The 19759-nt window shown below is 48.9% G+C and overlaps 1 protein-coding gene across 1 annotated transcript in view; it reads right to left on the bottom strand.

The window, feature by feature from the left end:
* Positions 1 to 19759, bottom strand: part of KIAA1549 (KIAA1549 ortholog) — a 135451-nt gene that overhangs the window by 33228 nt on the left and 82464 nt on the right. The window contains exons 11-16 of the mRNA XM_059397493.1: positions 16725 to 16921; positions 14915 to 15030; positions 9659 to 9864; positions 7771 to 7994; positions 6748 to 6901; positions 768 to 1085 (exon numbers count right to left, since the gene is read on the bottom strand). Of these exons, the coding sequence (XP_059253476.1) occupies positions 768 to 1085; positions 6748 to 6901; positions 7771 to 7994; positions 9659 to 9864; positions 14915 to 15030; positions 16725 to 16921 (1215 nt within the window). The remainder of the gene's footprint in view (positions 1 to 767; positions 1086 to 6747; positions 6902 to 7770; positions 7995 to 9658; positions 9865 to 14914; positions 15031 to 16724; positions 16922 to 19759) is intronic.

Here is a 19759-nt window from a genome sequence, read left to right as displayed (position 1 = left end):
CTAACCACATACTTCGAAAATTCAAAACAATTTCAGAGACGACGATTCCTTTAACATGTGTTCATGACCACCCAATTTCACCTTAATATGGGTAGCAAAATCAGACGACCCGGTATAAGCACTCCTTGAGAAACTGGGTCTAATGAACTTCCCTCCAGAGTTGAATGTTTTAGTTCAATCATCCAATCTGGAATTAGCAAAACAATACTTAATTTTACATCCTTCAGTTTTACCCCTTCCCCCATGTTTTGAGAAGACACACTGGAAAGGACTGAGGGATTATGGGAAAAAAAAAGGATAACAATGGAAGATGAAATCCTGATATTAAGTCCTAAGATGGAAACCTGATATTTGGAATGGTTGGCCTTGCCTGCCTGTGGCCTAGCTGCCCATACTCCTGGAGCCTTGAGGACCACTCCGGTCCCAGGTGGCCTTCTAAGAAGAAGCCTAATGACTTGGTACATTCTAACTGCACCTTTATAAAGACATCAATGAGAATATGCTTTGACACTTACCCCATCTCCATTTCATGGCACTGAAGGGAACCCAGGAAGAGACTCCCATTAAATACCAGAGTTGCATAAAAGGGTGCTTCCAACATTAAGAATTAACTTGGGAAAAAATACTGAAAACTGAGACACCTCAGCCAAGCTTTAATTCTTATCAAGTGAAACGAGTGTTACTGCAGTGATTCTGAAACGGAGGGAGACAGGCAACAAAGTTCCAACATCTGGCCCGTCAGAGACTTCTAGAAGGCCAGTACTTACGCTACATGGGTTGTTGGCCGTCTGAGCAGAGCTGTAGAAGGACCCCCACTGGGTGACTCGCCTCTCCTCCCGGGAAGGGGTGCTGTTCACAGGCAGGACGGCTGGGACCCCAGGGCCTGGGACCGCAGTGCTGGCAGGCTGGCTGCTGGGGGCCACGAGGGCAAAGGCGTCGTCCAGGAGGGAGTGCATGGTCTGGCGCGCCTCCTCGATGGACGGCTGGGGCGGGATATACTGGGAGGCTGGGAAGGGCAGGCCTGGATACCTCCCCAGCTCAGCTGAGGACGGTGTCTGCACGTCGGCCGGGAGGTCGGGATCGGACTGCAGCAAGGCAAAGAGCAAAGGGAAGGAGGATCAAGGTGAGCTCCTGTGATGACGCAAAAACGTGACCACAGGGCCAAAATGGAATTTAAGAATTTTCACGGACACTGAGGAAAAAGTTTACCGTAAGAATTTTTTACATAACAGCTATAGGGTAGCTAGCAGTGGCAAGGGGAGCTTAAATCAGGATGAGAGAAAAAAGTGAAAATAGTCAACAATCATTTGGCCAGCAAAACTCAACCAACTATCTGGGGGTGCCTGGGTGGGTCAGTGGTTGAGCGTCTGCCTTCGGCTCAGGCACTCCCCCTGCTTGTGTTCCCTCTCTTCACCGTCTCTGTCAAAAAATAAAAATTTAAAAAAAAAAAAAAAAAACCAAAAACAAAAGAACTCACCCACTATCGGAAATGCATGTCAATACCTGCAAGTATGTATTTTTATTAAATGCCCCTAAGAAGCCACAAAATGTCTCAGTCTTATATACTAAAATACCAAGTCAACTTTTCCCACATACCAAAAACTAAAGCAGTCTATTGACTATGGCAAGAAAAAGTTGCCCTACATACCACCCAGAAGAGTTCAAAGTCACCACCATATCGTGCCTGTCTGTGTATAAACAACTCAAATACTTATTATAACAACTGCTTATAATAGTAAATAGAAAGTGTTGATTCAGAAACCCCATGTCTTTCACGTCTTTCAAATGGATTTACCTCTGGATAACATGAGTCAACCCAGAAAGGTTTAACTTATATTCTACACCTACTGTCGAAGAGTCAGGGATAAAAGTAACAACTAAGGTTTCTTAAAATCTTATTTCCTGATACTGCTTTATGAGCAAAATACTGTTGTCATATACACGGAGTCAACTCCCAAGAGACAAAGAGGACACTAAAGTAAGGAGAGGCCTTCCCGGTGTCACCGGTGCCGGAAGCGCACCGTCACAGTCACCGTCAGTGACACCCTGAGAAGAGGAGGGGCTGGGCATGAGGGACTGGTGATCCTGCGTCTTCCATGAGGAAGGGTGGGCGCCTTGTACCTAGAATGCTTCGCTCATCCAGCTGGCCCAGTCCAGCTCAGCTGGTTGGAAGAAGACATTCCTGTCTGTATCAATGTTTGGATCAATAACTTATACAGAAAAATCTCTGTTCCACAGACATACCCTTACTCTCAGACAACTGTCTAAAATTCTTCCTCACGGGGCACCTGGGTGGCTCAGTTGGTTAAGCCTCTGCCTTCAGCTCAGGTCATGATCCCGGGGTCCTGGGATGGAGCCCACATCGGGGTCCCTGCTCAATGGGGAGCCTGCTTCTCCCTCTCCCTCTCCTGTTCTTCCTGTTTTTTCTCTCTCTCTCTGTCAAATAAATAAAATCGTAAAAAAATAAAATAATAAAATGCTTCCTCATGATTAGGTTCCGTCCAACGGGTAATCCATTATTATCCAAGCCAGCACTGAACACTGAAGGGCAGCAGTTGGTTAACTCCAGACAGAAAACCAGACCACGAACTGGCACACTACACATGGCCCAGAGACCTGTTTTGCTTGGCCTGTGCCATCTAAAATAAATAAAGAGTCAATATTTCTTAAAATCTGAAAATTTCATACTAAAGCTCAGATTTCTGGATTCTCCTGGCTGATTCTGAACCTGTGGCATCACCAGGCCCCGACTCATCCACAGGAACCACTGGCCTGAGCCGGGACTGCCCTCCTGAGATTGGGCGGGTGCCTGCCCCTCCCAGCAGCGAGTGGGCGTTCTCCCTGCTGGAGGCGGGACCCCTTGGCCCCAGAAGTCTGTTTCCTTAAAACTAGGCTATGCCAGGGCGCCTGGGTGGGTGGATCAGTGGGTTAAAGCCTCTGCCTTCAGCTCATGATCCCAGGTCACAGCTCAGGTCATGATCCCAGGGTCCTGGGATCGCGCCCCGCATTGGGCTCTCTGCTCAGTGGGAAGCCTGCTTCCCTCTCTCTCTCTGCCTACTCATGATCTCTGTCTGTCAAATAAATAAGTAAAATCTAAAAAAAAAAAAAAAAAAAACTCATTTAAAAAAAAAGGGGCTATGCCAGGAAAGGTTCTACTAAGTGACATTTGTCAGCTACGAATTCTAAGTACGGATTTGGGGCCCCAAAAGGGGATCTATGACGAAGCCCTGGAAGAACTCTGTGTTTTTTTCCCGGTGAGGTGGATAAAAGGTCCGTGTGCAGGCCTTTTTCCCACTCTTGGGTTTTCCTAGGGAGTAGAGGCGGAAGACTGCGGCCAGGAGTGTGTCATCAACCTAACAGGAGGAGTAAGAGGATAAGTGTCCCTGTAAACACATCCCACTGGTAAGTGAATGAGTCTTTCCAAAGACAGAAGGGATGCTCCCAGCAGTGGTTCCAGTAAATGACTGCGCAGCTGTTCTTCAAAAAACAAAAAAGCAAGCAAGAAAGCAACGACGGACCGGCCCCGAATGGAGTCACTGCCCCCAGAGAGCAAAGCAAGACTTCCAGCCTCTCCCAGGAATGTGACCTTTAACCAGTCGATCTGGAAATTCCTGATCAGCCCTAGTGAGGTAATCTGCACAACAGACCCCCCCTTTTTCCCCCAAAGAAAGGTGACCTTGCCTGAAACAATCCACTCTTTGTTAGAAAGCTTCCTTTTTCTGCCCCCTTGAGTCTCTAAAAACCTTGCATTTTGTACTGCCCCCCAGAGCTCTCTTCTACTTGCTGGGTGGGGACACTGCCCGATTCATGAACTGCTGAATAAAGCTAATGAGATCTTCAAATTTACTCAGCTGAATTTTGTTTTAGAACACCACGTGGCAAGGAAGGGAGCGTGCAGATACATAAAACACTGCAAGCCTGAACTGAGAGTCCAGCGGCTTAACGCTTATAGCAAGAAACGGGCTGTGATGCTCTGAAGATGGGACTCGTGAATCCCGCCAAGAAAGGAAAGAGCTACAAGGCCACAGGACGTCAGAGCTTCTCGTTCTTTCTTCCTTCAACAGTCTCCTCTCCGGCAGGCTCCACTGCCAGCACCTCCCAGACCAAGAAGAGGTCTTGTTCGTTTTTCTAAATCCTGACATCGGCACAGCGTTTCACAGACAGGTGGTACTGAATTAACAAATGGATTAACAGTGGTGGACGGATGTTAAGATTTACCCAGGGTCCCTGTTGGAATTTGAATTCCGCTCTTTTGAATCTCAGTCTGATAATTTCATTACGAGTCGATCTGTTTCCCTTGCACAGATATGCATCCACCTGTCATTTCTCAGAAGAACGTAGGAATTTCTTCTTTACCTTCAGTCATCGGAAAAGATGTATCCTGGTGCTATCGGGCATCATTTGTCGGTATTATAAGAGAGTGACCTGGGATGGCCGAGGACAATCTCAGCCTGTGCCTGCTGTCGCCACAGAATCATTGATAGAGCCTTCTACCACTCTCAGGTTTGGGTGACAAAGTATCGGGGTAGACAAACTTTTTCTGTAAAGGACCACGTGGCAAAATATCATAGGCTCTGAGTCACATAGTCTCCGTTGCTGTTACAGAACTCTACCACTCGAAGAGGTAGTCAGGGAGAACATGCAGATGAACAAGAGTGATGGTGTTCCAACAAAACTTCACAAAAACTGGTCGCTGGCCAGATCTGTCCTGAGGCCCGTGGTGTGCCGAGGCCTGAATTATAATGGTGACCCTAGTGGCCAAGAAATAACGGGAATATTTCTTCCACCCTAAGAGAAAAGAGCTCATAACGAAAAGATATTTTGAGGGCCAAGTGTAAAATTTAAGAAAAAACATATATGTGTTGTGAAATATTCAAAATTAAATACTACCTAAAAAGGGGGGGAGGAGTTCCACAAAAAGGCACTGCATGTGAGAGCACGCGCTTCAGAATTTTTGCAGAAAGTAAAAAGTCCATCTGAGAAAAATTTCGTTTCAGGGAATCTCTGAAAAATGAAGCCGGTCAACTGCGGTGGTGCTCTCTGGGGAAGGGTTTCTTTCCACCAGCTGAAGGAGGAAACCCTCCACTTGGTGCTAAGAAAAAAGCAAGAAGAGAAAAGATGATCCCAGTTCCCCCAGCACCCCCCAACCCCCACCGCCAGCAAAGGCAGCATGATTTCAGATCACTGAAGAAGACAAATGGAGAGACCCAAGGGCCTCAGATGACAGAACTTGGAGCTACTTTAAAAAAAAAAAAAAAAAAAAGAGGGGCCAGGATTGAGCTAGCACTGGTACAGATTTCTTTTGAGGGAAGGAGCCAGGCTGACTAGGGAAGTAAGCAGCAGGCGTAGGGTAGGGGGGAGAAGGAAGCCCCCCTTCTTCTAATCACTGGCTTCACACATCAGGCCTACAAGTCCTGTGGGAGACCAAAGCCAAAGCTTCAAGTGACCACTGTGGGGAGCCAAGGGGACCGTCCTCCCAGATGAAGGCAAACACCGCAGATGCCCAGACAACCACCTGTCCAAGACAGGACAGCAGCACAAGAGCTCCATCTGCTGTGAGAACGGCCAGCAGCTCCCCTGTCAGAGGCATTCACTCGCGCCTTCCCCACCGGCTGGATTCATTCCAGGCAGGAGCAAAGCAGTCTCGTCTGGAGAAGCCTGCGCCCTTCAGGACCGCACCCATCCCCATAAGCAGGCGCTCCCAGTCTTTAGGACACTAGAAAGACAGGAAGCTTCCAGGGAAAAGTCGGGTTCTTTCAGATGATCATGATTTAATGATATAGAGCCCCAGTGTCATTACGGTGTTTGGCATATGTGTGTAATCAGGCTTCGCATCTTTCAGGGTTAGTTATTTGTGTCAATAGGAGACAAAGGCTAAGGGCACACCAGCTCTATCCAAAGTGATCTTGCATGTCACAAACCCCTTCTCCAAGGATGTGAGGGTTTATTCCTGATTTCTCGCTAAACAAGGATGCCCTCTGTGAGTGTCTCTGGAAGAAGGAAGGGGTCTTGTGCAACAAGACAGCCTTGCCCCTGGCACAAAGCTCCAGGTGTCCACTGTGCGTCTAGCGCTGATGGAGTCGGCCACATCTAGAGCTCCCTCTCTGTCTGGGGGTGTCTCAGACCCTTGGGGAGGCGGTCCCTTTCTCCCCGGCTCAATGGGGTCTGTGTATGTGTGCCTTAATGCCATCAATGTCTGCCTTGAACACTTCAAGCAATTCGGAGTGGGCCTTTCCTTTCCGTTCGAAAACAAAAATATCTAATTCTGTATTTCATAGTTTCCGTTAAGCTTTCTCTTCCATTCAGATCACACACACACACACACACACACACACACACACACACACACACAAATAAAATATCTTCTTAGCCCTGCAGGAACAGAAGGGAGAGACAGAACTCTAAATATCCCTCCTATTACCAAGGAACCCAAACAATTATCTGACCAGGGGAAGATAAAAAACAAAACAAACAAAAAACCTTCTCTTTTCCAGTTAACCTCAAGGAGTACCTACCCCGAAGCGTTAGAAAACGGGCTTGCATACAGAAAGGACCAACGCGAGAGTTACACTTCCAGGGGGCTCTCTTGGCAGCCCACTGGGCTCTGTGACCCACCGGCCGCCTCCCCCCATGCCTCAGGGCCCAGCTGGCAACACCATCGCACAGGGCCACAGCCACCACGGTTCACTCTCCTCCCCCTAAGAGCCACCCACCCTGATCCCAGAAGCAAGAGGCGGCATTGCATACCGGGCAACCGATGTAGGCAGAGTTGTGCACCCCGGGGGGCCTTTTGTAAGTGCCGTCGCTGTCTGTGGTGATGAGTCTGTCCTTCTCAGCATCGCCGGGACAGCCATTGACCTGGTGTTTCCGGCGTGGTTTGGGAGATCGCTTTATCCTGGAGCTTCCGGGGGGAACAAAAAGGTTATCTTCATAGGAAATAAACCTTCCTGCCCGTAACTTATCAACTACACACTAAGTATTTTCTGAGCCTCTGGGATATGCTGGCCACTGTGGTAAACACCCCGCAGGGTACAAACAGTGTGTGAGACTCGGCCATGAGGAAGCTACGGTCCACCTGAGCATATTAAACGCATGGAACAAGAGAAAAGCGCAAGGTCAGCGTGAGCTACGGATAGCACGGCTGGCTCTCCGGCCGAGACGGGTCTGGAAGAGCAAGCGGGATCTGACGGAGGGGAGGGATGCGGGGAGAGGGCAGGACGTGAAGGCTCCACCACCCTGAGGGCCAGAAACAGGAAACAGATGAATGTGGGGGGCAGTGACACTGTCCCCACTGCGGGATGGTGGAAAGCAGCCAGCGTGGAGAGGCAGGGCCCCGCCTGTTGCAGAAACACAGGCCCCACAGGTAACCAAAACCATGGCAGGTGTTGAACAGAGCAAGACGTGAATGAGAGCAGTGATGAGAGAAAATGCGGTGCCTTAGGGACAGGGGTCTGGAAGACCCAGAGACCAAGACTCTGAGGGCAGCGGTGCGAAAAGAAAGGGACCTGCCCATGCCGCAGAGGTGAAGGTACCGGGAGTGAGGGTGAGGGGCACGGAGGACGGAAACCAGGGGGCAACCATCGGAGAAACTAAGAGTGACTGCCGATTTCAACTAGCTGAAGTCCAGGAGGCAGAACACACCCAGGAACAAGATACCGTGGCAACTGGAGGGGCCGGGGGAGGGGGTGGCGAATGAGAGCAGCCCCAGTGGGAGCAGAGCCCTCGGGGCCTCTGAAGGCAAAGCTGGGGGGGCCTGCTGGGGAGGCGCACCTCTTCCTGGGCTCTATGAACACAGAGGGCACGCTGGCCGTGGGGTCCAGGATCTTGTCAATCTGCATCTGTGCCCTGCGGTACACGCGGTGCCGCTCGCGCGTGTCGCCCGAGGACAGGTCATCCACCACCGGGAACTCGTAGTGACCGCGGCGCTTGGCACGGAGCCGGATCTTGTTCCGATGGTGCTCGATCTCGGACTTGTGCCGCAGCGCCGTCTGGATCTGCACCGCCAAGGGGAGACAAGGGAGACACATGGAATGTTTTGGAAGCTTTCTGGCCCCCATGCAGAAACAGCATCTTGGGAAGGCATCCCTTTCCCCCAGACAGCCGTCCCAGGATCCTGCGAAGCTGCGAGGGGTGTGACACGGACAGCCACACCCACACACGGGGGCAGAGAACCTGCCACCCCAAGGGCTGGCTCCCATAGCCTGCTATGCATCAAGAACTACATTTTAAAAAGAGAGGAAAAGAAAAACATGGCAGTGTATGCTATCAAGTTGTGGGGCCACCGGCCTGGTGAGCACACGCCCTTCCTTTTTTCCAGCAGATGGAGAATCCGCTCTAAGGCAGGCACAGAGGCACGTGCAACTGGAGATGCTGGAGACAGGTCTAGGTTAGGACGGGGCTGTGCAAGGCTGGGGCTCCCCAGCGTTGGTGAGCAGAGACCGCGCACACCACCCCATACCCACAGCGCACATTCTCAGCAAGAAGGAAAGATCCTTAAGAACTCTAGAACTTCTGTAAGAGCATCTACTTTAAGGATCACCTTTAAAGCAGGGAGGGGGTTGCAACTGTACCAATTCTCTACTACCTCATCCTGGCAGAACTCACAGCTATAGTTCTCCGTAGTTCTCAGAACACCTGCTGGTGTTTCTTAGAGGCAGGAAATGGACAAACATGGAGCTGCCTTAGGTGCAACCCTAAACGGGCTTCACTCCACTCACTGTCCAGCCCAGGACAAATCTCTCAAGGCCCAGTGAACAGTGAATTGGCCTGGCCTTCTGGTTCCCAGAATCTTAGGAGGAACGTGGATCTAACTCACTCTTCCAGGATTCAATGGAATAGGATTTTACAAGGTATTACTGGATCCTTGGGGCCAGTGTGGATCTATCAAGGATCATAGTCTATCAGGATCTATCAGGGATCAAAGTCTACAGTGGTCCCAAGATCACCCCAGGTTCAAAGGTTCATTAGGAAAACTCATAGGACTCCGTAGCTAGTCCCATTTATTATAGCAAAATGATGCAAATCAAAATAAGCAAAGAGAAATGGCATGTGGGGCGAAGTCTGGAGGAAACCAAGAGCAAGCTTCTCAGAGGCCTTCCCCAGGAGAGTCACACAGAACAATGTCGCTTCATTCCTCCAGCAATGATTGTGACAATGCATGTGAAATGTCCAGCAAGGAAGCCCATTAGAGATGCAAAGCCCAGGATACGCGTACTTGGGGCCGGTCCAACAGGCTCCCTCCGCATACCATGCGCCAAAATTCCACAGTCCCGGAAGGAAAAGAGATGTTCAGATAAGTCATACTGTTTGCATAAACGATCTGGGCGCGGTGAGCCGCTCTGTTCTGGGAATAGTGGGAATGTTTCTGAAATGTAAATTCCCAAACACCAGCCAAGGGCCCCAGCAGGACTCCTGAAGGACAGCGGGCTTTGCTATGTCAACTCTCTGCACGTCTGCCATACGCCTGCCCGTGTCCTTGAATGGCACTGGATCTAAATAAAAAACTCAGCTTCATACTGAAAACGGAGAATACGTGTCAGCAGCTCCTCGCCTCAGTAACCTTCCGACGCTGCAACTCCCACCTGTTTTTAAGCACTGACCCAATCAGAATGTGAATGTTTAAAAATATAAATGTGCTTTTGGAAAAAAGAGCAAATACCTCTTTGTTAATTTTGTTGGTTTCAGCCACCCGGTCGGCCAGTCCGGGGTGCTGGACCGGAGGTGCCGGGATGGGCTGCATGGCGATCAGCTGTATCTTACTGGGGACCCGCCGGCTGGCCTCCGAGGACCGGGACAGCCTGTCCACGTGCTCGAATATGGAGGCCGACGAGTGCTGCTCATTTCCCGAACTGGGCGGTGGTGGCCCTGGAGCAAAAGGGGAAGCAAAAGCACAAATAAGTAAAGCCATCCTAAAGAAACAGCAAGTAATCGGTCCTCAGGCTACTTGGTGCCAAAACTTAGTGCCCTGTTTTGCCTAAAGGTGTTTCAAAGTCTTTAGGAGGAGAAGGGAAAAGGCAGGAGCTGCGCAGTGAGTCACTAAGCAGCTCACGGAGCTTTTAGAGAAACACGGACAGCAGCTCTGACCTCCCGCTCTCATCTGGAAGGAGAGAAACGTAGTCACCAAGGCAATGATACTGGGAAAAAGACCGGGGATGAGGGGAGTGTGGGTCTGCAGGTACGGCCTCTGAGTCTGCGTCTGCGTCTGGCCTCTGAGTTCTGGTTCACCAAGAAAACCAAGGTGAAGACCCATGAGAAGGAAAGGGTCCTACATGTGGGGGATTTGTTCCCACTTTAAAAAAAGAAGACTAGTACCCCTAAAAATCGTCGAGGGGGCTGTGTGGCTCAGTCAGTGAAGTGTCTGCCTTCAGCTCAGGTCATGTTCTCAGGTCCTGGGTTCGAGCCCCATGTCGGCCCCCCTGCTCAGCAGGGAACGGTCTTGTCCCTCTCCTCCTAGCTCATGCTCTCTCACACTCTCTCTGTTTGTCTCTCTCAAATAAATAAAATCGTAAAAAGATAAATAAAACAGGACAGATTTGAACAAAACAGTAGGAAATAGGAGCAGCTATTTGACATAAGGAACGCACACACATCAGTGGTATGTAAGTCTTTGTACTTCCTCTCCGTGTGAATTACATTCATTCGTTACCCCACAGGATTAGAAATGGTTGTTGCAACTGTGAATGAATGACGCCTCTGGTAGCGAGGAGGCAGAGTTGTCTCGATTCAGGCTATTCTGGGGCTTTCTTTCTCTGCCCTGGGCAGGGAGGGAGCCTATCTGTGCAACACAAGCACAGCTGGGCACCACCATTCATCTGGCGGCCGCTGCTCAAATTACAGACAGGATGCCTAAAAGGAGGTAATTAGCTTCTCCACATAGTCTAGCCTGGCTAACTGAAACTTAGCCTTATAAGAGAACTTACAAGGTAGCAGCAAATGTCACAAAGGGGAGGGGGCATTAAGCTACTGACACTTAAAGGTGAGACTGCTTTCCTCCAAGAGGGTGAAAAGACCAGGACACACGGATGACAAAGGAAGAATCATCCCCGCAGTGCTGTGTGCCTGCCTGGGTACCTGCGAGCTGCAGGCCTGGGACCAGCTCCTGTCTGGGCCCTGTTCCAGCCCCCAGCCGTGGTCATGGCTCATGGCTCTAGAATTCACCACTGCACCCAGAGACACACGAGAAGCCCAGAAAATCATCAAGCTTCCATACTGCTCAGAACCCAGCCTTTCTAATATATATATTTTATAACTGGGTTATTTTTATTGTTTGCCATGTACTGCATACTTTAAACACACACACACACACACACACACACACACAAACACACACAAAACATGTGGACAACAATAACCAACAGCGAGTACAACTGGAGACACAGATTCATGGGTGCGAATCTGCCTTAAGGTTAAGTTTAGAGACTTTGGATAAAAACCCATTTCTATTCAAATATTACAAAACAAAATTGTAATGATAGAAATCAGAGTATGGGATACCATCGATGGAGCAGAGTGACAGAGGGAAGCGCAGTATCCGCTGCTAAAATACTGAACCAAGGGGCAGCTGGGTGGCTCAGTAGGTTAAAACCTCTGCCTTCGGCTCAGGTCATGATCCCAGGGTCCTGGGATCGATCCCCGAGTCGGACTCTCTGCTCAGCAGGGAGCCTGCTTCCCCCTCTCTCTCTGCCTGCCTCTCTGCCTACTTGTGATCTCTGTCAAATGAATAACTAAAATCTTTAAAAAAATAATAAATTTAAAAAATAAATAAATAAAATGCTGAAGCAATAGGACACTTCCAGAAATACGAACTTCATTATCTGTGGGTGAATACAGCCAGAGGGCATCAGCACCAAGGCCCAGGGCCCCCCAGTTACTATCCGGTGAGGCAGGGACCCCATCTCTCCCTCCCACTCCATCCTGTCCCAGCGCCTCGGACTCCAGTCCCAGAGCGCACATCTGCTGAACACAGGACTACACGACCAGTCACCTCAACTAAGTTTATAAAATGTTACCCCAAAGAGACAAAGAATTCTAATTTATGACCTCAGCTCGTTTCATAAATAAGCACTCCACAATTACCTGGAAAACTCTGATGTGACAGACACTCAAAACAGTTGCTGTGCAATCTCTCTAAAACTATGAATTTGTGTTGCAAACCTTTTTTTTTTTTTTTTTCAAGATTTATTTATTTGAGAGAGAGAGGGCAAGCGAGCAGGAGCGGCAGACGGAGAGAATCCTCAGGCAGACTCCCCTGCCAAACACACAGCCCGACTCGGGGCTCCATCCTAGGACCCTGAGATCACGACCTGAGCCGAAACCAAGAGTTGGAGACTCAGCAGACCACACTTTCCTGCCTTGCCTACTCTTTCACACGTGCCACAGTGGATGTCCTCTCAGCTCCAGCTAAGAATTCCATTCTAGAATTCGGAATTTGTGCAAAGCTTATTAATGAAGTTCCAACTACTTCAAAATCACACCCTTGCACACGCGAGTTTCACAGTCCTTACCTACTGGCTGGCATCCTGCTGACAGAAGTGTGGGGGATGTGGCATTGCACAAGGACAGCACAGTGGGGGCACAGTAACACTGTGAATGCCACTGCCTTCACTCAAGGAAGGTGCGTCACCTCCCTATCTCCTCTCGCTCTCCCCAGCTCTGCTAAAGGGAACCCCTGGTAATGCTGTGACTTAATCTAAAACCATGACACAGTGGCATCTGAGTCAGTAACCTCATAAAGGTCTATCCATGGACAGTCCTGTGTGCATCATGGTCCAGCTGCCTTCCACAGACCGTCAGCTGGGAAGGAATCAAGCATGACCTCTAATGGACCAAAACCAAAACCATGCTCTTTTCTCAGCGATCATTGCCATGTAGGTCTTGGAAATGTCAGATGACTTGTGACATCCATCAAAAGCCTGGCCAAGGAGTGGGAAGGGACCCAGTGGCCATACCACCTGCTGGGATAAGAGGGGATGCTGGCCCCAGGGCAACATGGAGGAGGGACCCGAATGGTTCTCAAGCAATGGACTTGCCACAGAAGAAAGACTTTCACATGTTTACAAAAAAAATTCAAAAGCTAGGATTAGAAACTTGCCATCTTTTCTCTAGGCTATTTAATTAAGTTCTATGCAAGCAATAAAATGCCTTCACGGCAGCTTTACAGAAATAAAGTGAATTGATATTTACAGTGAGAAAATCCTCTTTCTAAAACATGAAAATAACATGCAGACTGTGGTGTCTCTCCAAATCGTAAGAGCAGCAGCTAAGCTTCTAGAACTCACAAAAACATCGAAGCCAATTGCCTCCTGCCACAGGCAACTCAGTCCCACACCTGACGTGCTCACTACCTGGATTTTGAATATACAAGGATGGTGACTTTTGATTTTTGTTACCCACGCAGAATACACCAAAACTGTTGGGAGTTAAATGTAAGAACAAAAAGTAAGATTTTCTCAGATAAGCAATTAACAGGAAGAGAGAAACTCCAGAGCAGATTCTTGCCCCCCCCCCCCAAATATTTCCTTCCTGGGATCAAAATTAGATTTTAGTCCTGTCTATCTGAAACCGAGCACTTGTCTTCACGGTGCCAGACAACTTCTAAGATTCTGTGAAACTGAATCCAAAGAAAAAAAACTCTTCCCTTATTCTAAGGGGGTTTTCTTTAACATCAAGAAGGAGCGGGAAGGAATTTCAAAAATGAGCTAGTTTAGTCCCACAGAAGCCCCAAAGGCTGAGGGACTCACAAGGTTACACACATGACAGTGACAGATCAGGCCCTCTGGCTTCCAGCTAGAATCTGTTCATTGACAGAATATGGCTCATTCTGTATTGCATTTTCAAACAAAGAAATTTGCGATGACAGATGTTTAAGTCTAAAAATTAGCATTAAAAATGATATCTGAGGGGCGCCTGGGTGGCTCAGTGGGTTAAAGCCTCTGCCTTCAGCTCAGGTCATGGTCTCAGGGTCCTGGGATCGATCCCCATGTCGAGCTCTCTGCTCAGCGGGGAGCTGCCTCCCACTTCTCTCTCTGCCTGTCTCTCTGCCTGCTTGTGATCTCTCTCTCTCTCTCTGTCAAATAAATAAAATCTTTTAAGAAAAAAAATAAAAATAAAAAAGTAAATAAAAAAATAAAAAATAAAAATGATATCTGAGGCATCCCATTCTTCTCTGCATTACTAAAAGAGTCCTGAGATATAAATTAAACTCCAGCAAATGTAAGAGCACACTCATTAACAGAATCTGTGAAACTAAAACCAAACTACCTCGCCATCACACCAGAAAGTGTCCCTAAGTCTAGTTAGAACCTGTGGGCCTAGTCTGACCATAGAGCATGAGGTCTACAGTACAGTCCTTTGGGGTGGACATGAAGTTCATTCCAGACCTAACAAGCCGCAGACTACAGACACAAATGCGCTCCACTGTTGGACCCCACGGAACTAGCTGCAGGAAGAAGGCTCTAGCAACAGGACCCAACAGGATGCACTTGGACCCATGACAAATAAAGGGCCTTCTGGCAGTGACAGCTGAGAAAAATCCAGAATTGGATCACAAGAAGGTCCCTAAATGCTGGAGGTAGTTTTTGAGACTCTGGTTTTCATTTGATTTCTCCTGTTCTTCGGGGAGGAAAACCATTAGGACTCTAAACTAGAATGGAACGTGGCTATTAACCTCAAAACACACTTGAGCGATCCCCTAACCTCTGGCACGGTGTCCTGCCTCCATCCAGACACCAGTTCGACATTAGGCAGTGATACTCAATGCGGAGAAATTCACCATATGGATGATGAATATTCCCCTGCAGACTTTTTTTTTTTTTTTTTTTTTTTAGTGTCTAGCATTTGAAGTAGCATAAAACCTGATCCTCTTGGAATCTCATAATCCCTACGTTTACCACGGAGAATGGGAAGAGTCACCGACCGCTCTGCGGAGCTCTGTGGGGCTGGACATCGTTCACCGCTCCCGGCGTCTTGTCTCCAGCGTCCCTCTCGCCGGACTCCTCGCTTACGGTAGAGTCAGCATCCGAGGGAGAAACTCTACAGTCACAAAACAAATGCAAACGTTAGGGAAAAAAAGAAAGAAAGGGCCTGGGGGGGGGGGGGCACGGGGGGGGGGTTGGGGAGAGGTCCCATTAATTTAGATGTGGAAGTCAGGCTTCTGGGCAAAACAGACCGAAACTAGACCGTTCCCAAAAACCATCTTCAAGGATAGCACATGGTCCCCTCCTGAAGACAATATCACACGGCTTCTAGGGCTCAGCAGGCGGCATTCCAACAAATGCTAGGAAGCTAGCTAAAGGCCGGCTGGAGGACGGTCCCTCAGTTACCAGAGCTCTGGACTGGCAGTCTGAGTCTGGCACAGATTGTATCATAAAATCTGTATTCAGGCCCAGTTCCAGGTCAATGGGGACTGCAGAATCCCAAAGAACCCAGGATGGTCCTATCGTCAACCCCACAGAACCCCACAGCTCTGGGAGAAGTCCATACTTACAATACAAAAGCAACGATCTCCCCTGAGCTTTGATTCTGCCTATCAAAAGCAAGGGTGACACAGAACCAACTTGCACGAGGCTAATCAAAGGCCTCAACCAGTTAGCACCCCTTCTCTCTGGGCCCCTGAGGGATGCTAAAGTCCTACATTAGCCATGCAGACCACTGAAATGTTGCCTCTAAATGTTCAGGATGAGATGACCAAGGGAAGAGGAAAAAAAAAAAAATGGCAAAATTATACTAACATATTCAACAGTCTTTAATGATTTAATTTAGTCTTAGCCAGCAAGATGATTAAGCAAATAACATCTCTCTACATAATTCATTTTCTTTTGTAAAGATCGTGGTGTAATATCCGTTAAAATTGTTAAAACTAGGCCAGAACCCCCTGGGGTAGGTTTTCTGGGAAGTCAGAAATCGTGACAGCGTTTCAAATGTTGGTATGATCACACACTTCTTCCCTCTTTGCAGGAAATCAAGATTTGGAGTTCAAAGCTCAAAGGCAGGCTGATAATTTGAGGCTTCCATACCCTAGTGTTGATTGTGCTGAGATCTGAAGGCAGCTGCATAAAACCTGACTCCGAACTTTCACCCAGCTACGGCCCTTCTCCGAGGATCAGAGGGCGATGGGGGACTTCCAGGGGGCATGTTAACATGCAACCCTCCGCCTGCTTCCCTTTGATAGGAGGAATGGAAAGACACTAGGGATGGGGAGTGGGACAGGGAGGAGACGGTGCCGAGTCCATGGAAACATGCTAACGAGGGTGACAACACAGGCGGCCAGAGGGAAAGCAAGCAAAGAAAAAAGGATCTGATGAAAGTCCCCCACAGGCAAAGCAATGAAGGCAGAGCCAGCCGCTGGCACAGCAGCAAAGGCAAAGCCAACCACTGGCTGCGTGCCTATGATGTGCAGTGCACTTTTTAGACATTTCTTCTGATACCATCTCCAGAGGGCCCAGAATGATCACCCCAGAATATACCCACCAGGCTAGGCAAGAGCTAATCAAGTATCGAGGTGCGGGGCAGGGGGACACCACCAAAGAATCTGGCCACCTCTGGTGGTCCCCTGGCGTGGATCAAGAGCCCTCCGGTTCGTGGACTTTGGGCAAGCTGCCGCCAGTGTCCTGGGCTGCGAACCCAAGGAATACTCACCATCAGCTCTTGGGACACTGGAAACTGACAAAACTGAGGAGGGAAACATGCTCTGCAACAGGGAACAAGACAGAAAGCCCGATAAGAACCTTCCTCTGTGACGGACGTTCTTGGAGGGGATCTTGGCCTTGGGGCTCGGCACGTCTCCGTTCTCAGAGGGCGTGGTGTGGTCCTTCACAGGTCCGGGCAGTGGTGCTGGCTCGTGAATCATCAGGATGTCGTCTTTATTGTGCTGACCCAGATGCTGCTTAGCAAAGTCAAAGCCCTTCACACTAGGGATCTGCAACTAAAACACACACACGTACACACACAAGTGAAGACCGTCAATCTGAAATCTGAGGACTGTGAGAGCTGGTAAGACTGCTGAGAGCTGACTTCTGACCTGAGATGGTGCCTGCCAGCCCATCATTCTAATTCAACAAGCATCGCTAAATCATTAACCGCGTGCACAGTGCCGTTCACACGTAGGGTTTGCAGAAAAGACAGACCCTGGCGAAAGATTAAAGAAGAGTACAGGATCAAAGAGCTAGACCATAATGCAAATCGTATCACAAGACGATACCTGACCCACTGTCACAGTAGCGCGATCACATGCTAGGCGATTCCGGAGGGAGTGGCACGAGCGAGATACTCTTTTTGTTTTTTTTTTTTTAAGATTTTATTTATTTATTTGACAGGGAGAGAGAGATCACAAGTAGGCAGAAAGGCAGGCGGTGGGGGGGTAGCAGGCTCCCCACTGAGCAGAGAGCTGATGTGGGGCTTGATCCCAGGACCCTGAGATCATGACCTGAGCCGAAGGCAGAGGCTTAACCCACTGAGCCACCCAGGTACCCCCGAGAGAGATATTCTTTATAGAGAAATGGAGACTTGAGCCAGGATTCACAGGACAGGTAGAACTTGGAAATGAAAAGGGGCAGGTACACAGAGAATGTTCTAGATCATGACCAGAGAACACTTCTGGGCTGGGAAGACATTCCGTCAGCTGCCCTAGAAGGGTCAGAATGTGGGGAGGGGGAGAAGAGGGGGGCCAACGCCAAATGCCAGTTTCTAGAGCAGAAAACCATGAAATATTTCTGAAGAGGCAGATTTCTAAAATCCAAGCAGACAGGACACAAAGGGCTGTCGGAGGGCCAACGGTACCCACGCAAGAAATGACAAAAGCCTGAGCCCCAAACCCTAGCAATGGAAACGGGAAGGAATGAATAGATCTAGAGACCGGACTGAAGGATCTGGAAGCCAAAAATAGACGCAGGAGGCAAAGGAGGGAAAGCAGCCAGTGATGACTTCAATGACTTCTAGGCAGGCGTCCTGAGCAGGGAAAGGGACATTCATCATGAAAGGATGCTAACCTGAGGAGATAAAAAGATGGGTTTCACTTTAGACACGCTTAGTTGGAGATGGCAGAAAAAGCTCCAACGGAGAGTAGCCCTGTGTGGCTGGACACGGAGGACAATAGCTTGGGGGAAATTTCGGGCTGGAGACAGGACTTTGAGAGAATCTGTACAGAAGAGGACAGGTAGGGAACCTGAGACTTTTCTTTCTTTTTTTTTTCCCCCCTCAGATTTTTCAAGATGAAAACAGAGTCTGTGGATAAAATGTTGGGGAACATCTAATAGTTTGGGGCTCCAAGGAGGAAAAGGAGGCAAGGAAAAAATAGATAACCTCAAAGAAAAGAATTTGTAAAGTTTGATGTAACAGAAGGCAAGAGGATAGAGAATTTCTAGAAACCAGTGGCCAACGGAAGTCCTGGGGGGCACAAGGAGGAAGGAGAGAGGGGTCTTCAAAAAAGCCCCACCTCTCACATTGGGGGTCGCAGAAGTCCTAAAACCCACCACCCAGAGCTTCCCACTCGGCTTCCAGCTTCCTGCATGAACACAGGAAAGGTGCTAAAAAGTACAGAGAACTGTGGGCAACAAAGGTGAGGCTCCCTTTGTGCGACACTAAAAGTGTAGGGGGGAGGGGTCGTGCGTCATTAATTTGAGCTTGCAGGTAGAGAAAACTCAGCTGCATTTCAGGAATTGTCCCAATGTCCTCCTTGGAAAGAAGGCCACAGCACAACCGAAACCCTTAGCCAAGCTGCATTCCACCCCTAGAGACCGTCCATCCGTCAAAGACAAAGGCCAAACCAACCTAAGGAGTTATTTTAGACAATGTGTTATAAAGAAGCAAAAGGTTTTGCCATATCTGTGTTAATTTTATGCCAAATGAGCACCAGGGGCTTCTGTTGGTGATCTCGAAGGTCTTTTAAGCACCACAAATCTACTACGATCAGTGAAGAGAAGGGAAGGAGTCTGCAGTGATGACTTCTGCCAGCAGAGGGGGACAAAACTTACTAGAAGTGCGGTCTACACAGATGTTGCTTGGAAACAAAAGGTAAAGACCCCATGTGGCTGTATTTTCTAAATTAATGATGTCATGTGACAAGGCCAAGCGACTCCACCACAGTCCTTGGCTCAGGAACACTCTTCCATGAATATGAACCCAAACCTGCCACCCTCTGGTTCCCCGTCCCTTCCAACCACTCAGGATAAGTCAATCTCCTCCTCCACAGACTGTGACCTTCAGCAGGGTTCCCTCAATCCCTGGGGGTGTTCGTCTTCCTAGGGGCATGCAGCCACTTTGAGACCGTCAACATCCAGATGGACAAGCTCTGTGTACTCTCTTTACCATCACCAGTGATTTTCCCAAGGGTGTGCCTGTAGTCTAGGCATCCTGTTCCCTGCTACTGCCCCCACCCCCCATTCTAAGGGTCCTTCTCCTGCTTTACAGGAGAGAGGCGCCCCCTCACCCACACAGGAGCCTTTACCCAGCCGCACCTCATGGCAGCTCCCTAAACCAGCGGCCCCTGAAAGAATCACAAGCATAATAAATGGTCGCCGAGTCAACACCATCAACGCCATTTAAGAAAACATGGTATAATCTTTTTTAGTCTATTTCCCAGCAAGAAACTAAATGCCTCCAATGACTAAGAGACAATCAATGTTGTAAGGCAGATGGTCTGCTTTACCAAAATTGAAGGAGGAGCCGCAGATCGCCTCCTCCAAGCAGAGGTCTCCAAGTGAATGAGGGAAAAACAAAACAACTCTACCTCTGTGTGCAGTCAGCGTACCCGAAGCCCAGGAGT

This window comes from Mustela nigripes, chromosome 4 (genome assembly GCF_022355385.1).
Source record: "Mustela nigripes isolate SB6536 chromosome 4, MUSNIG.SB6536, whole genome shotgun sequence".
NCBI classification, from domain to species: domain Eukaryota; kingdom Metazoa; phylum Chordata; class Mammalia; order Carnivora; family Mustelidae; genus Mustela; species Mustela nigripes.
This window is presented reverse-complemented; position numbering and strand designations above follow the sequence as displayed.